The following is an 18,495-nucleotide window of genomic DNA, read 5'->3' as shown; positions in this document are numbered from 1 at the left end:
GTCTCCCTGAGGTGTGGCCCAGGCGCTTTTGGCCCTGCTCTGACCGAGGCCGGGCCAGCGGGGACCTCTGCACACTCCTGCTCCCGAGCCTTGCTCTTCAGGCCCTGGGGACGGGTTTGCTGAGCGTACAGCGGCTCCCTGGAAGCCTGTCCTTACCCTGATGCGGAGCAGCAGGTCAGCGTACCAGGCCGCCAGGCCCATCATGGAGGGATAGGCCCGGGCCACCCAGGAGTCGGGCACGGTGTCATAGAACAGGGCTGTGGACAGGTCCTCCATGTCGGTTGTGATGGTCAGTTCTCCCTGGGGGACACACAGACGGGGCTGCTGGGACACTCAGCAGTGACACAGACCCAGGCGTTACTGGCCCTGAGGTGCCCACTTCTCCAGCCCAGGGACCTCGAGGGTGCGGCTCAGTGGCCTCAGGCTCTTTGGCCTGTGGCCGAGGGCGGTCAGCCTGCATCTAGGTCCTGCCGCCTGTTCTGACCTTCAGCCCCAGGTTCAGCTCCTTCAGCGAGCGCCGCATTTCGTTGGTCAGGATGTTCATCCTCTCGCATTCCTGGAAGGCGACCACCACGTAGGGGGTCTTCTCGGCGGCTTTGGCCATAATCTCGGCCATGTTGAACGTCTCCGGAATCTTCTCCAGGATCTCGTCCAGCACGGCCTTCACCTGGAAGCCAGGCCCCAGCCGCCTCATGTCACTGGGCCCCAGCCCTGCTCCAGTGCCAGGCCAGGGCACGGCCCCGACGTTCACCTCCAAGCCCAGGAGTGAGGCAGGCGGAGTTGCCAGGAAAAGGGGATCATGGGGGTGCAGCCCCGGGCTCCATTGGGGAGGGGGACCTCAGTCTCATCGTCAAGGCCACCTGGCTGTGCCCTCGGGAGCGTGACCACTCTACCCGGCGCCTTCAGACGTCCTGAAGGCACTGCCTCCCTCCCTCATCAGGTCACCTGGTGGTCGTGGGGTCGTGACCCTGTCCTTGGTGGGAGCTGTCTGTGGGGACGTGCTGGTCACACCCTCTCAATGGGTGGCCCCCGTGGTGGTCCCTTACACCACTGCCCACCCGTAGACCTCTGGTCAGTCATTGGAGAAAAGGTCGTGGGGTTTCATAGCACCGAGGCTCCGCTCCAGTCAAGAATCTCGCCTTCCCCGTGCTCACGGGGCAGGGCCAGGGCCATTGGGAGCCCTGGGGAGGGAGGCATCGTGTGGGGATGGCGCTCTCTAGCTCGGCACTCAGTGCTTAGTTTGGGGCTGCAGCAGCCAGCTGGCAGGCCCCCTGCTGGGAGGGGGTCGAACACCCACCTTCTCCTCGCGGGAGACCCCGGTGCCGGCCCCCGAGTCTGTCTCCTTGGGCTGCATCTCCAGGACGGTGCGGAACAGCTTCTCCGAGGTGACCGTCAGGAAGCCGATCTCCGCGTTGGGGTGCAGGCCGTACAGGTAGGGGCTCTCGGGGGGCAGGTTCTCATCGATGTATTCGTGGTAGCCCTGTAAAAGGGGGTTGGGTGAGCAGGGAGAGCTGCGCGAGCTGGAGCCTGCGTCGTCCTTGCATGAAGCCTCGCTTCCCAGAACCTTCCGTCCACCCCTTGCCCTCTGGGCCGACTCCCTGTTGGGGCCGCCCCCACCGCAAACAGGGTGTTTCCCCTCCTGCTCCATGGAGGACTGCCTCTTAAACCCTCTTTCTGTTTTCTGCCCGCTGGCTTCCTCCTGGAGCGTCTGTCCGTAAGGTCGGAGACAGAGGCCCTTACCAGGGAGCCCATGAGCCAGCACTCCCTTGTTGCTCTGACTCCCAGAGGGCGCCCGTGTCTCACGCATTCCCCCATCCCTGGAGGGTGCTCTCCTCACCTTGTAGTCCAGGTTGGGGGGGATCTGAAAGCCCGGGGCCAGCAGGATCTCCCCCTCCAGCATCTCCACCCGGATGTACTCCGCCAGGTAGGTCCTGCAGAGCCGGCGGTCCCAGTCGTCAGTGATGTGGCCGCCGTACATGATCTCCCCGAAGAGGTAGCGGAGGTCGTCCCAGGGCACCTTCGAGGGGACAGTTGCCATCAGGGGGCCTGCCAGGCCCTCATGTCACCCTTGCCCCTTCTCCCCACCCGTTCTGCAGGGTCACCCGTTACCCTCGGTCACCAGGCCCAGGGCTGGCCCTGCCTCCCCTTTGACTCCAGCCAGCAGCTGAATGGGATCAGCCCCTCCTCGACCCTCTTCCCACGAGGGGTTCTCCAGCCTCCACCCCGTCTCCCTGGCCCTGTGCCCACCCCCCTCCTCCATGCTCTCCCTTGACGTGAGTCCCCCGGCACCGGCACTGAGTCTCTGCAGGCCCACCCCACCCCCATTCCCCCACGTGGGGATGGAACGGGGAGCCGCCTGGGACCTTTCCCTGCACCGCCATCTCCAACAAGAGCAGTAACTCCGTGGACAGAGTGTTGGCTCTGGGGCACCGGCGATCTTTTGGCCACACAGTCCAGTTCTTCTCGTCTTCACAGTCCAGTCGCTGACCCCACCCACAGGGCCCTGGTCCCCTGCATACTCCAGTAGCCTTGCCCACGCGAGCTCCTGAGGGCTCTGTAGCAGAGCCAGCTCCAGCAAGTACCCTCTCCCCGACCCCAAAGCCCGATTCTGCCCTGAGGGAACCCGACCAAACCAGGCAGCACACACAAGCGTCCCCCCACTGGTGGCCAGGTCTCTGTGCGCATCCCACGCTCGGCCGCTCTCACTACCCTCGGCTCTGTCCCCGCTTCCACGCTGTGCCCTTGGCCTGGGTGCCACTCCTTCAGCCACCAAGTGCCACGACTGTGCTCCTCTGAAGCCACTTGGGTGCAGATCCCCCTCACCCCCGACAATGCTGGGAACCCGTCCCCTCCCCGCCCCTCGTCCCAGCGTGTAGCTGCTCCTCCTGCAGAGCGCTGTCCAGCAATGAGAGCCACATGGGGACGCCACAAACGAGACTTCCGATTTTCCAGCAGCCACTTAAGTGGAAAGATTGTTCTTGCAGGCACTCAGCACCAAAACTATGAACGAGGTATTTCACTTTTTTTGTTGTTTCGCACCCAGCTTTTGAAACCCAGAGTGTCTTGTGCCCCTCTGTTGAGACGTGCTGTGCATCACGTTGTACCGCACGGCCTGGGGCCTCACTGCACACACTTCATTTTCTCTGAGGATTGCAACTGCTTAAGGGCAAGTTGGGCATGGATGTAGCTCCTGCAGTGCCCTGCCTGGATGGCAGCTGGCTGCCAAGAACAGACAAGTTATAGTTAATTGAATAAGAACTTGTTGACTTTTTTGGGGGGCCGAGTCGCACAATATGTGGGAATCTTCATTCCCCAGCCAGGAATCAAGCCCAGCCCATCGGGGGTGAGAGCGTGCAGTCCTAACCGCTGGACCTCCAGGGAAGTCCCAAGAACTTACCAGTCGTCTGGTGTGCTCTCACGTACCTTGACTTGGACACTAATCTCCGCTTCGTTGTCACCTGTGACTCACTTTTTCTCTCTGCTTATCTTGAGTATGTGCTGAGCTGCTCTCTGCATTCTGTGTATTTGCTTCGGGGACCGCCTCTGTTTCTCCTGCCACGTGGGGTCGGGTACACCCCACTCTCTGCCTCACTGGTCCCCGCAAACGGCTTCTTGGCGGGACGGCCCTTCCTCGCGGGGTCGGCGGGGAGGTGGGACTGACCCCCGGGGGCGGGTGCTGTGTGCCCACCTGCCGGATGGAGTCCCTGGAGCTCTGCTCAGAGACGAGTTGCCAAGCCTTGTCCTTAGAGTCCTGGTTGGCTTTCTCAGAGTTGGGAGGACGGATGGGCTGTGGGCGGCGGGTGACCCCATCGCAGGTGTTTGCTCAATGTTGTCTCCCCGAGGCCACGGGCTGGGATGAGGGAAGGTTGGGCCTTGCAGGCCCGGGGCCCAGGCCTGAGCACACGCTGCTGAGTGGGATGCTGAGCGTCCCTCACGCCGGCAGTCACGGGAGCACACGGCCTGTGTCCTGAAGCGGTTTCTTACTCAGGTTCCGTGTGTCACGAGGGAAGCTTCTGCGTAAATGTTGTTACAGGCTCCTAGTTCCCAGCGCCACTGCTCCCCCACTCGAGTCTCCCGGAGTGAACACCTCTGGCGAAGCTGCTGTGATGATGCAGCTCTTCCTTCACGTCTTCCTGCGTCTGTTTGCTTGTGTGAGTGTCCTGAGATGTGCAGCTCGGACCCTGTCGCCGGTGATGTGACCCCGACCCTCACCAGCACCTGCAGACGGAGACCACCGTCCCCTTCCCCGAGGAGGGCTGACTTCCGCCCGCTCTGCCCTCCTGCTTTCTCTGCGGTTGGGTGTTTTGCCAGGAACTGAGCAAACAAACATTCCAGGCTCAGGCTTGGGTGGCGGCCGTCCTGGGAGGTCTGCTTCCTCCAGGGTCTGAGGACAGCCGGCCCAGGTCTCCCCTCTTCCCAGTGCGTCTCAGCTTTCTTACGATGGGCGGGGGTATTCTCCACCTCTTGTCTCTTAGCCCCTAGAGCTTGGAGGGGGTGCTCTGAGCCTCAGGCCTTCAGACATCCTTGGGGCAGGTGTCTCGCCCCCCAGGCACTGGGCCCAGCAGTCTGGGTTCCCTGGGAGCCTCGTGGGCCAGCGGAACGTCCACCGCAGTCAGTGTAGGAAGGTGCTGCTGTGCAGGAGTGTGGAGGAGCCCAGGGTTTATGGAGTCCCCTTCTGCCGCCTCCTGGTGGGGGCTCACAGAGACGGGTCCTGTGCCAGGGCCCCACTCCACGAGGGAGATCCCGAGAGGAGCGCGGTAGGCCGGAGGCCGGGCGGCTCTCAGTTCCCAAGGCCATAGCCGCCTCGCTTTGGGGCTCATGTGTGGCCTCACCCCACCTCAGGCCCACGCCCGCAAGTCCCCTCTCTGGGCCACAGACAGGCCAGCTGGGGCCCTCCGGCCAGAGTTCCTGGCTGAGCTGCCTCTCTGCAGCCCTCACGGCGGCTTTCATAGCGCCTCACACGTTTGTCTCCATTTTCAACAACGAAAGGAAGCACTCTGCGTCTCCAGGGATTTTTTTTTTTTTTGGCCTGCCCTCTGATCCTGCGTTCTGCCTCCAGACACTGACTAGGGAGGCCTGCAGCCCCCGAGACCCTTCGTTGGCTTCCACTGCCCAGGAGCCTGGCCTTTCTGGGGGAATCCCTGTTCAGGTGCAGGATGAGCGGCTTCCCAAAGATGCTGACCCTCGTGGAGTCATAAAAATTGCCAGACAGCTGAGGACTGCTGGAGGGGCCGACCAGGGCCTGGGTGCTAACCGTGCTCTCAGACGGGTGGGGTCACGGGGAGCCTCACACGTTCAGGTTTCCTTTGGCTTATGGAACCGAGGGAATGTCTCTTAAATGTGAGACAGAGCAATGGAAAAGGGCGGGCGCCAGATTGGCCCTTACCTTGGGGTTGGCCTCCAGGTAGTTGTAGAGCACGTTGATGGAGATGGTGAGGTCCCCGTTGTTGAAGGGGTACGACCGGTTCCAGCCCTGGGCCCCGAACTTGCGCCTCTCGGCCACCACGGCGTGGAAGTAGCACAGGGCGAAGAGGATGCACTTGAACTCAATCTCCTTGGTGCACATCTCCAGCGTGTCCTGCGGGAGGACACACCCCGGGTCAGGTGGGGTCCACACAGGCGCCCCGGCGGGGCCAGGGCCGTCTTTGCTGGCTGCTTCACTGGCGGTGCAAGGGGGGTTGAGGATAGGGGTGGGCCCTAAGACCACTGACTGCTCTGCACTGGTCTGTAAAGTCGGGTAGAGAATGCTTGCTGGCCTTTGCTTTGAATGCAGCTGTATCACGTAAGTGTTGGATACAAGTGAAATACTGATACTTCTTCCTAATAAAATATTCCCCAATATAATTCCTGGGCAATTATTAACATTTCCTCATCGTCTACACGCCCCAGACTCTCCAAAAACAACCTGTGAAGGGGGAGGGGATGTTTAGCAAAGCCTTTCTGAAAGCAGGTGGCCCCAGGGAAAGGCAGATCCAGCCCTGAGTCTGAACACTAGTTTTCTCTGGGCAGGTGAGATTTTAACTGGTCTTTGCTAAGCGGGTGGCTCTGAGCAGAGAGGCTTCTGGAAGCTAAGCTGTGTCCTCCTCCCCCGCTCAGGCCTGCGAGCACCACCCGGAGGCCAAGTGCTCTGTGGGGGTGGCAGGCCTGGGGCCAGAAAGCCAGATCGGGGGCAGACATCTATCGGGTGGCCACGGTGGGGAAAAGTGCCGGTGAAAAGCGCGGGAGGGGTCCCGCGCAGGGCGTCAGGGAGGCCGCCCCCACCTGTGTGAAGAGGTCTAGGGCCTTGTGCAGGTTGGCGTACATGCCCGTGGGCGGCTCGTTGGTGATCTTGATGGCGTTCTCCAGGATGCCCTGGGGGATGATGTGGCTCTCGGGGCTGGGGGCCGGCTCGGCGCTGATGAACACTCGGTAGTCGTTGTGGCTGCCGGCGCTGTGCCGCTCCAGCTTCTTGTCCAGGGTGCTCAGCCACCGGGCCACCAGGTGGATGTTCTGCGGCCAAGACCAGGGCTCAGCGCCCACATGCTCCTCCCCAGGACAGGCCCCGACCCTGCCGTTTGCCCTTCCCCGGGGCGCTGGCCACACTGGGTCATCTCACGCAGTGACTGAGGCCCCAGAGTTGAGGCTGGTGCTCAGTTAGTTTAGGGCCTCCCGCCTCGGTGAGTCCTTCCCGCCCTCCACCCAGCATCAGGACTGAGATTACATGGTCCCTGCCCTTCCTCTGAGAGGCTTGGGTGGAAAGCAATGACCTGGAGAAAAGGCTACTCTCATGCACTGTTGGTGGGATTGTAAATTGGCGAAGCCCCTGTGGGTAGCAGTTTGTAGGTTCCTCACAGAAAATGAAGGGTAGAACTATGTTGTTACCCAGCAACCCCAATTCTGGACATTTATCCAAGAAAATGAAAACTCCGATTCCAAAAGATACACGCAGCCCTGTGTTCACAGCAGCGTTGTTTACAGCTGCCAAGGTGTGGAAGCAACCTAAGTGCCCATCAGTAGGGGAGTGGATAGAACAGAAGCACAGGGAGGCATGAGGAACGGTGAGCACTGGGTGGGGTGAATATATGGGTAAATTAAAAAATCTCTCCTGACTGTAACAATAATGTATCATGGGATTTAAAGTATAAAATCAGAGTGCATGATAATATCAAAAAAAGATGTGGTATACCTATATACGTGTGACACACACACACTGGAATATTACTCAGCCCTAAAAAAGAATGAAATTTTGCCATCTGCAACACACACACACACACACAGTGGAATATTACTCAGCCCTAAAAAAGAATGAAATTTTGCCATCTGCAACAACGTGGCCAGTCCTGGAGAATATGCTTCAGTGAAAGAAGTCAGACAGAGAAAGACAAATAGCATATGATTTCACTTACGTGTGGAATCCAGAAAACAAATGGACAAACATAACAGAGTCATAGATAGAACAAACAGGTGGTTGTCAGAGGGGTGGTGGGAGGAGAGAAATGGAAGGGTGATTACGAGGCGCAGATTTCCAGTTACAAAACAGATGAGTCACGGGGATGGTGGGGAAGGTGAGGTAATGTCTTTGGTGACAGATGGTTGGTAACCGGACTTGTAGTGGGGATCGTTTTTGTAAAATGAACTAAGAGAAGGATTTGAACCCGGGGTCCCCACATGGGGCCAGGCCAGGCCCCGTAGACTGAGGTCCGCCCTGCTGCGGGGTCTGCCAAACCCGGGGAGGGCCTGCAGTGGGGCCAGCGGGGACCAGGATGGGGGCTTGGACAGGCTGCAGGGCCAAGGAGAGGCAGTCGAGCCAGCACAGGAGACGGGGGGGGATGTCTTTCTCACTGCTGAAGGGTCCGCACTTGCATCACCAGGACAGTGGTGACGCCCCAGGCCACCTGCTGACCAGGCGGAGCTGTGCTTGGTGTGGGAGACTCCCGCCCCGAGCCCTCCTTCAGAGGCTGCAGGAGTCCCAGCCAGGCTGGTGAATGCGAATCCCCTCCTTCTGGGCTTCAGGCCAATCCCCTCGGGTGCCGAGGCCCGGGGGAGCCCTCCCCCCAGGGGCACGGGCGCCCTCTCCCCCGCACCTGCAGGATAACCCAGTGTCCGTTCTCCGCAGCCACATCCAGGGCATTCTCGGCCACCACCTCTTGTCCCTGCCCCAGGGACACGTTATGGAGTTTCCCGTTGTCTATGGTAAATCCCAGCTTTTTCCCTGAAGGAAAGAAAAACAGGAAAAGCACGGGGACGGCTGAATGACAAAAACAGAGGCTCGTGATCCGCAGCTTGGAGTTCCACACCCTCCCTCTCAAAATCTGACACAAGGTCAACGCGTACCGCTTTGGAAGCCATCTTTATTAGGGACATGGCATAATTCGCAACGCTGTGCAACCGTTTCTCTGGTTCCAGGACATTTTCATCATCTGAGAAGGAGACCCTGTATCCATCCCACTGCCCCCACCTGCCCAGCGTCGGGACCACTAATCTGCCTTCTGCCTCTTTGGATTCGACGTTTCGGAGGCAAGGAATTGTAGAATATGGCTCCTTGTCTCTGGCACAACGTTCTCTCTGCTGTCCATGTTGCAAGGGTGGGTCAGCGCTTATTTTTGTGATTGAAGGAAAATTGCTTTACAGAATTTTGTTGTCTTCTGTCAAACCTCAACAGGAATCAGCCATAGGTATACTATACCCCCTCCCTTTTGAACCCCCCTCCCAGCTCCCTCCCCATCCCACTCCTCTAGGTTGATACAGAGCCCCTGTTTGAGTTTCCTGAGACATACAGCAAGTTCCTGTTGGCTCTCTGTTTTACGTATGGTAAAGCAAGTTTCCATGTTACTCTCTCCATACATCTCGGCCTCTCTGCCCCTCTCCCCACTTGCATAAGTCTGTTCTCTGTGTCTGTGTCTCCACTGAGCCTTTCGTGGATTCACCTCGGGAGGCTCAGCCATTCATCAGCTGATGGACCTGTGGGTTTCTGGCCTCTGCGAGCCGGTCCCTGTGAAGTGTGTGTTTGGGAGTGGGTGTGCTGGGCCGTCCAACGGTTCTCCGTGTGACTTAGGAGGGACCACCTTTCCACCAGCCGTCTTTCCACCCGCTCGCGGTCCCACCAGCAGTGCATAGGACCCCGGCAGTGGTCCTTGCTGCGTGTCAGGCACTTCCCCTGCTGCTGGGAGCAGAGGGCTCTCTCTCTGTGCTTTGGATCCGTGATGCTGCCTTTTGCTGGCCGCACTTACCCAGGGCTTCCACGTCCTTCAGGGGGTCGACCCCGGGGGAGAGAATGAAGAAGATGGGGGTGGAGGGGCTGCTTTCCTCGTAGGACTTGGAGAACTCGACGCTCCGGCCCTCCACGAACTTGCTGCCCATCTTCTCCTCCACAAAGTTCCTGAGGGACAACACTTGGTCAGACCTGAAGGGGAAGGCCTGTTTCCCTGGGGGACTTTCTGACACAGAGAAGGTCTCTAGGTGGAAAGCCAGTTTCTGCCGGGGCCTCCTGTAAGCAGGGAGGCCATGTGCAGTGCTTGCTTGGGGCGCCCTTGGCTCCCGTCCACCTGCACGTGGACAGGTGAGAGGCTCTCGCCCCCGCTTTCAGAGGTGTGCAGGGTCAGCCGCGACATGACTCAAGGTGCCATGGCGTCCAGGTGACCACACTTCTGCTCCCAAGGAAGGGGCCTGTCCCTAGAGACTTCCTGCTTCCCGCACATTTCCTATCCGCTCTCCAGACCAAGGCAGCAACAAGGAGCAGAACCCAGACCCATCTACGGGTCCTGGTGATCTCCCAGGGGCCCGAGGAGGAAGCACATGTGCGTTAGAGCCGCCTCGACGAGCTCCGAGGACCATAAGACATGCATCTTCAGCAAAGTCACAGAAAAACCCCAGATCCTTTTCACATAAGCGCCTCTCTCTTCCAAGCCCCAGGCTCTGTGTTGACCCTGAGAAAGCTGGGGTCAGTCAAGGCCCCTCTTAGGGTGACCCTGGGCATCTCACCTCGGCTCTCTGCCCCTCCCTCTTGACCACAGGTGGCTGAGCTCGCTGTGTCTGAATGAACCACGGGAGCTAAACTTATGTCCAGTGTGGTCTTGGAAAGGACGACGGCGGCCTCCTTAAGAGATGACTCCCAGGTCAGTGACCTGAGGCTCTGAGCACCGTGAAGACCCTCAGGTGGGTCAAACCATCCCTTGGAATCAACAGGGAGTTAGTGGGCGGGCACCAGACGGGCCTTCCTACTCCTGCAGGAGTGATGTCTCTCGCTGCACCCACCCCCACCCTGCAGTCTGGCCTTTACTGGCTTCTGCACAGACTCCCGAGTTGTTGCTGACCCCAGGCCGGGGGTTTCCTGCTCAGTGCTGACCCCATGCCCGGGGGGTTCCTGCTCAGTGCTGACCCCAGGCCGGGGGTTTCCTGCTCAGTGCTGACCCCATGCCCGGGGGGTTCCTGCTCAGTGCTGACCCCAGGCTGGCGGGTGGGGAGGTTCCTGCTCAGTGCTGACCCCAGGCTGGGGGGTTCCTGCTCAGTGCTGACCCCAGGCCGGGGGTTTCCTGCTCAGTGCTGACCCCATGCCCGGGGGGTTCCTGCTCAGTGCTGACCCCAGGCTGGCGGGTGGGGAGGTTCCTGCTCAGTGCTGACCCCAGGCTGGGGGGTTCCTGCTCAGTGCTGACCACAGGCTGGGGGTTTCCTGCTCAGTGCTGACCCCAGGCTGGCTGGTGGGGAGGTTCCTGCTCAGTGCTGACCACAGGCTGGGAGGTTCCTGCTCAGTGCTGACCCCAGGCTGGCTGGTGGGGAGGTTCCTGCTCAGTGCTGACCCCAGGCTGGCGGGTGGGGAGGTTCCTGCTCAGTGCTGACCCCAGGCTGGGGGGTTCCTGCTCAGTGCTGACCCCAGGCCGGGGGTTTCCTGCTCAGTGCTGACCCCAGGCTGGCTGGTGGGGAGGTTCCTGCTCAGTGCTGACCACAGGCTGGGAGGTTCCTGCTCAGTGCTGACCCCAGGCTGGCTGGTGGGGAGGTTCCTGCTCAGTGCTGACCCCAGGCTGGCGGGTGGGGAGGTTCCTGCTCAGTGCTGACCCCAGGCTGGGGGGTTCCTGCTCAGTGCTGACCCCAGGCCGGGGGTTTCCTGCTCAGTGCTGACCCCATGCCCGGGGGGTTCCTGCTCAGTGCTGACCCCAGGCTGGCGGGTGGGGAGGTTCCTGCTCAGTGCTGACCCCAGGCCGGGGGTTTCCTGCTCAGTGCTGACCCCATGCCCGGGGGGTTCCTGCTCAGTGCTGACCCCAGGCTGGCGGGTGGGGAGGTTCCTGCTCAGTGCTGACCCCAGGCTGGGGGGTTCCTGCTCAGTGCTGACCCCAGGCCGGGGGTTTCCTGCTCAGTGCTGACCCCATGCCCGGGGGGTTCCTGCTCAGTGCTGACCCCAGGCTGGCGGGTGGGGAGGTTCCTGCTCAGTGCTGACCCCAGGCTGGCGGGTGGGGAGGTTCCTGCTCAGTGCTGACCACAGGCTGGGAGGTTCCTGCTCAGTGCTGACCCCAGGCTGGCTGGTGGGGAGGTTCCTGCTCAGTGCTGACCCCAGGCTGGCGGGTGGGGAGGTTCCTGCTCAGTGCTGACCCCAGGCTGGGGGGGTTCCTGCTCAGTGCTGACCCCACGCCGGGAGGGCTCCTGCTTAAGGCCTCCAATCGTGTTCAGCTCCTGCCTTTGAAATTGACCTGGAAAGTCACTGTGGGGATCCCTGCCCGGGAAGGACGTCCGGGAGGTAGCAAGTCCTGCCCCGGGGCAGGAACGTCACGAGCTCACTGTTGCTCCTGACGTGGCCGGGCCACGTGGTCACTCTCTGCGGATGAGTTGATGACACGGAACAGCAGGCGCCTGGTTCTGAGTGGGCTCTGCTGCTCTGGTGCTGCGTCCTGGACACGTGGATACCAGAGCCACCCCCAGCTGCCTGCTTGGTGGCAGGTGTACAGATCCGGCTGGTGTTTTGGGGGTCCTGATGCCAGTACCCTGTCTGCCATGGGCGAGTGACCCTCCTGGGTCTGTGGATGGGAGGAGGGAAGGCACTGGGCTCGAGGGCTTGGTGGAGGGCCGAGTGAACCTGGGTGGGAGGCTCTGGGGTGCCTGGCGCCTGGGCTCTTGCCGACTGTGTGTTGCTACTATTCCCTGTGGACTTGGACCTGGATCTCTTTGCTGCTGAGCTTCACTCCCTGTTTCACCGGAGAGGTGAATCTGCTCTCCTCGCCTCCATCATGGAGCGTGACATGGGAGCGCCTGGCGTTCACGGTCGCCCACGCGGTCCTGGTGCCCTTTCTCCCGTGTGACTTGGGTGACTCACGAGTGCTCTGGGGGCAGTGGGCCCAGACACCCGCACGTGCTCAGCCCTCCTGGTGGGTGGCGTCCCGAGGGATGGCCAGTGCCCTTCCCCTTGGTCTTCCCCAGACTTCGTCCATCCTTCCTCTGGCGCTGAGCCCAGGTGCGTCCTGCTCTCACCCGTGTGATGTGACGTCTGCCTTCACTCCACCTGCTTCCTCCTGCGCCCAGAACCCCTCTGGGTCCTGTTCCTCTTTGGTCGCAGGAAAACAGCAAAACAGAAACGAACTGGTCTGTGAGCAACCAGTGGGTGTGAGTCAGGCCTTTGCTTTGTCAGAGGGGAATTCTATGAGGGACGTGGGCGTCTTTTGGGAAATCTGGTGGCTTTCAGGCCACTGGGACAAGTGGAAAGCCAGGAAGCCGCTCCGAGAGAACGGGGCCTGGTCCGGTCCCTCCTTTCCCCACAACACCGCAGCGGTCTGCCCAGGCTGGTGTGCGTGTGTTACAGCGGCTGCCATTCCTGGAGTCTTTCTGTGCTCTGGGGAGTGAAAGGAACCAGGAGCCGAAACTCGATGGTTAAGTTTCCAGTCCTGGAGGCGGTTCAGGTCCAGAGAGGTTGCTCACGAAATCACAACTGTTCCCCTTGCAAATGAGCCGTAAAAACAGAAGATTTACTTGCAGTCCAGCCACTGCGGCCACGCATGTCCTCCGATGCTGATGGCTCTGCCACTTCCCTCCCCGCGGCATCCTACAAGGACCCCGTGTGGTCGTGGAGGTCGTCAGTGCCCAGGCTTTTTTTAATCTTGGTGGCAGACCCAGGGAGTCTTGTCTTCCTGTCACTTAGCTCAGGGCATCCTCGCCCAGGGTCGGGGGAGGTGGGGAGTCCCATTGGCCACCTCTGGAGCCCCAGTGCTCCGAGAGCTCAGAGCAGGGGGTTGGTGGGCAGGGCGGGGCGGGGTGGCAGGGGCCCGGGCTGGGGCGCTCACTTGACAGCGTAGGTCATGCGGTCAGGCCTCATGCACCGCACCATGCACAGCTTCTGCAGCGCCGTCTTGTTCTTCCACTCCTTGGGGAAGACCTCCTTTTCCGGGGCTTCCGACTCCACCAGCTTCTTCCACCGCTTGGCAGACCCCTCGATGTCGTTGTCTAGGTTCTTGAACTCATCCATCTCCGAGAGGGCCTGGGGGCAGACCACACTTTCAGCTCTCCCCTGTCCATCCCAGGGGGGCCACCCCTGCCCCTAGGCTCTGGGAGACGCCTGACCGATCAAACGATGAGCTGCCGGGGTCTGGAGGCAAACCAGAGAAAGCACTGGGACAAGGGAGGAGGAATCTGATCTAGGGACGTGACTTTCAGCTGCTTTTCTGGGTGGGTGGGGGGCTTTGGAATGAGGGGGGCCCAGCTCATCCCAGGGGACCGCCTTCCTCTGGTCTTTTTGACTCAGACCTTGACACTTTGCACACTCTCCTGGAGGTGAGTAGGGGGCTCAGTTAGCCACCTGCAGGGGCGTGATGATGGAGCTGCTGTGACCCAGTAGGACAGCAGGGTCCCCATGAGCTGGCAGGCAGCCCGTCACTCCCCAGTCCTTCCCCATTCTCCTGAACGTCCGGCCCCGAGTGCCTTGTAAACACGCTCGGGCTGGGCAGGAAAGAGCGCGAGGCAGGGAGAGAACGTGGTGTTCAAAGTCTGAGACCAACCTTAATGCCGCCCCAGCCCTGGTGTTGCAGGAAGTCCACGGGCGACACGACCCCAGCCTTGAACGGGAACCGCAGGAGGAAGTCCAGCTCCACCGGGTTCAGCTCCTTCTTCATGGACAAGACCTGAGAGGCGGGGGTGGGGTGGGGAGGCTGGCTTAGCTGTTGTGCCGCAGCTCTGTGGGGGGCGGGGGGGCAGGCGGACAGGGGCGCACCCCACCCCCCACTTGCAGGGGAAACACTGACCAGCCCCTCATTTGTTTTTATCGGGTTGGCTAAAAAGTTCGCTTGGGTTTTTCCCTTCGCTTCAACGGCTCCCATCAGGGTACCTTCCCTGGGATGAACTCAGCGGTGTCCCCCAGCAGTGCCTCAAACCCATCGATGGTGTTAAAGTGTGGGCGTGGAGCCACTGGGTCTGAGCCAGAGCCCGAGGCTCTGCATCTCCAGCACCCCCGAAGTGTCCCCTGCACGCCCCCACCTTGCCCCTGGGGGTTCCTCGTGGTCCGGGTCCCAGGGCACCGAGGCCGGATGTTACCTGAAATGCCACCTGTGCGAGGAAGATGAGCTTGTCCCGCTCGAAGAGCCCGCGGGCCGTGTACATGAACACCGAGTAGGTGATCTCGTCTGTCAGGTTGATCACACGCTGTTTGACCTCGTCGGCGGGGGTCGTCTTCTGGATGGCCTTCTCGAACACCACATTGAAGGCCTGGGGGTGTCACCAGAGGCAGGGGCTTGGGGACGGCCCCTGAGCCTGCTCCACGCTGCCCATGCTGGATCTGGTTGGTTTCCGTTGGGATTGGGGGTGTGGGGCCCCTGCTCGGACCCTCACTCCCTGGGCTGGTGCTGGTCAGACCTGGTGCCCCAGCTCCCGCCCCTCACGGCCACCTGCAGCCCGGACCCCGAGGGCTGCAGCCTGGACCCCGAGGGCCCCAGCCCGGGCCCAGAGGCAGCTGCACCTTGAGTGAGAACTGGTAGATGGGGTTGATCTTGTTGAGGTCGTTCAGGATGAAGTACAGCAGGGACGCCCTCGCCGCGGCCGGCCGGTAGTTCTCTCTCGCCTCGTTGATTTTAACTTCTGTGATTTTTGCCTCTTGCACCTTGAAACAAGCAGTCACAAACCAATGTCACTTAGGGCAGAAGACCTAAGTAGACTTTTCTCCAAAGAAGACAGGCAGGTGGCCTAGAGGCACATGGAAAGATGCTCACCGTTTCTGACTGTTAGGAAAAAATACACATCAAAACCACAATGAGGTGTCACCTCACACCAGACAGAATGGCCTTCGTTAAAAAGCCTGCACGTCCTGGAGAGGATGTGGAGCAAAGGGAAACCTTCGCTGCTCTCACTGTTGGTAGAAATGTAAGTTGGTGCGGCCGCGATGGAAAACAGTACGGAGATTCCTCAGAAAACTTGAAATAGAACTACCATATGATCTGGGAATCCCACTCCTGGGTGTATAACTAGACAAACTATAATTCGAAAAAATGCATGCTCCCCTACGTGTATAGCAGCACTATTCACAACAGTCAAGACGTGGAAACGGCCAAAATGTCCATCAGCAGGTGAAGATGCTGTGCCTGGTGGGCATCCGTGCCCCCGACCCTGTCCTGGGGCCCCAGTGAGGCTGTGACTTCTCTTCTCAATGACCATCAGCCCACCTGCCATGCCCGCTGTGTGCTATGGCTGGGGGTACGAGGGGGTGGGTCCTCGAGATAGTTTCTTACCTTCTCCTCAATCTCACTCGCCGTGTGTTTGGTGGTCTCCAGGTTCTCCACTAAGGCAGTGTCTCCCAGGAAGTTCCCGGATGCAGCCGACAGCCGGGCCAGCAGAGAATCTTCCAGCTCTTTCAGAACAATCTTAAATTCATTCTGGGACTTGGTGAGATTCGCCTGCAAGAGGGGCAGACCCAGGAAGGAAACTCAATTGCTGGCAAGGCCTGGCCTCCCCACCTTGGGGGGGCTCGGGGGTTCAGAGTCTCTCAACAGCTTAGCCAAGGCCCCTGCAGCTGCCTGTAATGAGCAGTCAGCAAGGGTGTGGGAACCACAGTGGAAGATGTGGGGGCCGGGGACCCCTGAGAGCCCACAGGTGTGACTCAAGACAGCCCAGGAGGGGACTGGTACACTGGGGCTGGTAGCAAAGATATTCTTGTGGGGCAGGAGCTCAGTGCTTTTGGGCGTCCAGGGCACCACTGTGGACTCCTATTCTCTCAGAGAAGTTGTCACTTGACTTAGAATCAGGTTTGGGGGTAGCTGGGGAGGAGGAGTGACTCATTTTGTTGTACAAAGCACACTTGGTGTGACAAGCAAGGGCCCCTTCAGAGTCACTGGACGTGGGGGTCTTGGAGACCTGCCCTCTTGGTCTGAGCCGCCGCCTGCCCTGCTCCTCCCGACCCGTCGCACCTTTAGCTGCTCCAGGTCCGGGCGCTCCTTCGCCACCACGGCGGCCAAGAGCTGGTCCTCCAGCCCGTCCCTGGTGACCAGGAAGTTGATCAGGGTGCACTGGGCCTGCATCTCGGGCTTGTAGTGGGGGTTGAAGTACTTGGTGTGCAAGATCAGACGGAAGTTCGGGTGGTACTCCACCTCCTTGTCGCCGATCTTAATGTACCTGTGGTCGGTGGCGGGGGGGTGTTAGGAGGGACCCCCCAACCCCCAGTGACCTCGGGACAGCAGCACAGACTCCCTCGGGACTCCGGCCAGCCTGGGAGGACAGTCTGGACTTTAAAATGAAATGTTTCACTATAAAGCTGCTTAGAATGAAGGTCTTCCAGAAACTGCCTGCACAATTTCCTACTTAACCAGGAAACCATTTCCCTCTAACATACATGAAATTGGGACTTCCCAGTGGTCCAGGGGTTAAGAATCTGCCTTCCAAAGCAGGGGACGTGGGTTCGATCCCTGGTTGGGGAACTAAAATCCCACCTGCCGAGGGACAGTTAAGCCCTCAAGCCTTAACTAAGATCCGATGCAGCCAAAATAGCAAAAGAAAAAAAAAATTTTTAATAAACAAACGCATAAAATCATGGTGTATTGTGTCAGGGCTCACCCTGATGAATAAATAATCTGAAACTTGGGAAAAAAGAAAACAGAAGACCTTTCCTCCTTGGAGTGCCACTGGCCTTTCTAGAGAAAGCACCTGCTCTTTCTCTAGCTGGTCTGTTCTGGTCTTATAGGAGAGTTCACTCAACCCTGGCTGCACGTCTTACGTCTTACTGGGAGCCTCTGAAGAAACACTCAGGCCTGGGCTGCCCCCCAACACCATTAACATCAGAAAGACAGAACACCAGGACATCTGGGAGCTCCCTGGGCAGATCTGATGAGCAGCCAGGAATGCAGGCCGGCTTGCCCTTGGTGGGAGTTGTTTCTCTCTGGCTCCCCCCCTGCTACCCCCTTTCTGGCTGAGCTCACTTTTGGGGGGCCTCCAATTTCACCCCTGGGTATCACCACTCAGGCCAGGCCTTCCTCAGAATCTAGCACGTCAGCACTTTCGTCATCTCTATTCTGGACTTCTGCCTACACCCCTGCGTTGATAGGCGGCTCAGATCGACTCTGACCTTTACATTTTTAAAGTTGATTTACGTTTTTATGTTAGAAAAGTAACATAAGCTCAGTGCATCAACCAATGAATGGATAAACAGAACGTGTCAGATCCACAGAATGGACTATTGATCAGCCCTAAAAAAGAACGAAGTATGTATGCTTACTACAGCTCGAAAAGATACTCAGAGAAACCAGGCATGAATGTCCTAAGGGTCACCAGATTGGTTACTTTTGGTCAATTTTACGTTATAGGAATCTCAGCTAAATAGGAAGAAAGAGTAATACTGGTTCAAGATTTGCAAAACGCATGAAAACAGGAAAAAAGATGACCGCGAAGGACGGCGGTCCGCAGGCCATCGCTGAGGCAGTGCTGGTGTAGGTCTTAGGACCCGCCACTGCTCTCCCAGCGGCCCCTCCCAGGGGGCTCCCCCACTCACGCCCGTCGGCGTTGTGCTGAAGCCCCTGCGGCTCTGAGGAAAGGAGAGGCCCTGCCCTTCCTCTCAGTCCGGAGGCCAGACCTCGGCGCTGAGGACCATCACGTGGGGGAACCTGTCACTCACTTTCCCTTTTTGATCGTGTTCCTGCCCAGCAGAGGGTCCAGAACCGGGTCGATGGTCTCGCCAATGTTCTCGATGAGCAAGGTGTCCCCTTCCGAGATGGCCTGCTCGATGATGTCCAGGTAGCTGTGGGCACAGCATGAGATCGTGAAGGCCTCCGGGCCCGGTGACCACGCAATCATATGCCCCAGGAGGGACGGGAGAGGTGACTGAAGGGCCAATAGTTCGTTCCTCTCCCAAAGGGTCCTTCCGGAGGGGAGCGCAGGGCTCACTGTGTAAATCACCCCCAGGTGGGGAGGTTTGAACATGGAACTGCTTTGTGGCTGCAGAGCTCAACGTTCCACATCTACGTTTCCTCCCACTGCCCTGCACCTTGGGAAGGCTGTCCAGCAGCTGTGTTATGGGCACTGCTTCCCATCTATGAGAAGAGATGGCACGACGACCGGCCGCAGCCT

General features: G+C 59.5%; 1 protein-coding gene across 1 annotated transcript in view; it reads right to left on the bottom strand.

Moving 5' to 3' along the window:
* DNAH17 (dynein axonemal heavy chain 17) overlaps nt 1-18,495 on the bottom strand; it is a 97,186-nt gene that overhangs the window by 1,585 nt on the left and 77,106 nt on the right. Inside the window, exons 64-78 of the mRNA XM_052658323.1 lie at nt 18,044-18,166; nt 16,347-16,551; nt 15,672-15,836; nt 14,906-15,046; nt 14,485-14,655; nt 13,953-14,075; nt 13,242-13,435; nt 9,210-9,358; nt 8,064-8,191; nt 6,262-6,489; nt 5,387-5,578; nt 1,838-2,017; nt 1,298-1,480; nt 485-667; nt 157-300 (exon numbers count right to left, since the gene is read on the bottom strand). Of these exons, the coding sequence (XP_052514283.1) occupies nt 157-300; nt 485-667; nt 1,298-1,480; nt 1,838-2,017; nt 5,387-5,578; nt 6,262-6,489; nt 8,064-8,191; nt 9,210-9,358; nt 13,242-13,435; nt 13,953-14,075; nt 14,485-14,655; nt 14,906-15,046; nt 15,672-15,836; nt 16,347-16,551; nt 18,044-18,166 (2,509 nt within the window). The remainder of the gene's footprint in view (nt 1-156; nt 301-484; nt 668-1,297; nt 1,481-1,837; nt 2,018-5,386; nt 5,579-6,261; nt 6,490-8,063; nt 8,192-9,209; nt 9,359-13,241; nt 13,436-13,952; nt 14,076-14,484; nt 14,656-14,905; nt 15,047-15,671; nt 15,837-16,346; nt 16,552-18,043; nt 18,167-18,495) is intronic.

Source organism: Budorcas taxicolor, chromosome 19 (assembly GCF_023091745.1).
Source record: "Budorcas taxicolor isolate Tak-1 chromosome 19, Takin1.1, whole genome shotgun sequence".
Taxonomy (NCBI): domain Eukaryota; kingdom Metazoa; phylum Chordata; class Mammalia; order Artiodactyla; family Bovidae; genus Budorcas; species Budorcas taxicolor.
The sequence above is the reverse complement of the archived record's forward strand: the minus strand, read 5'-3'. Positions and strand labels throughout refer to the sequence as shown.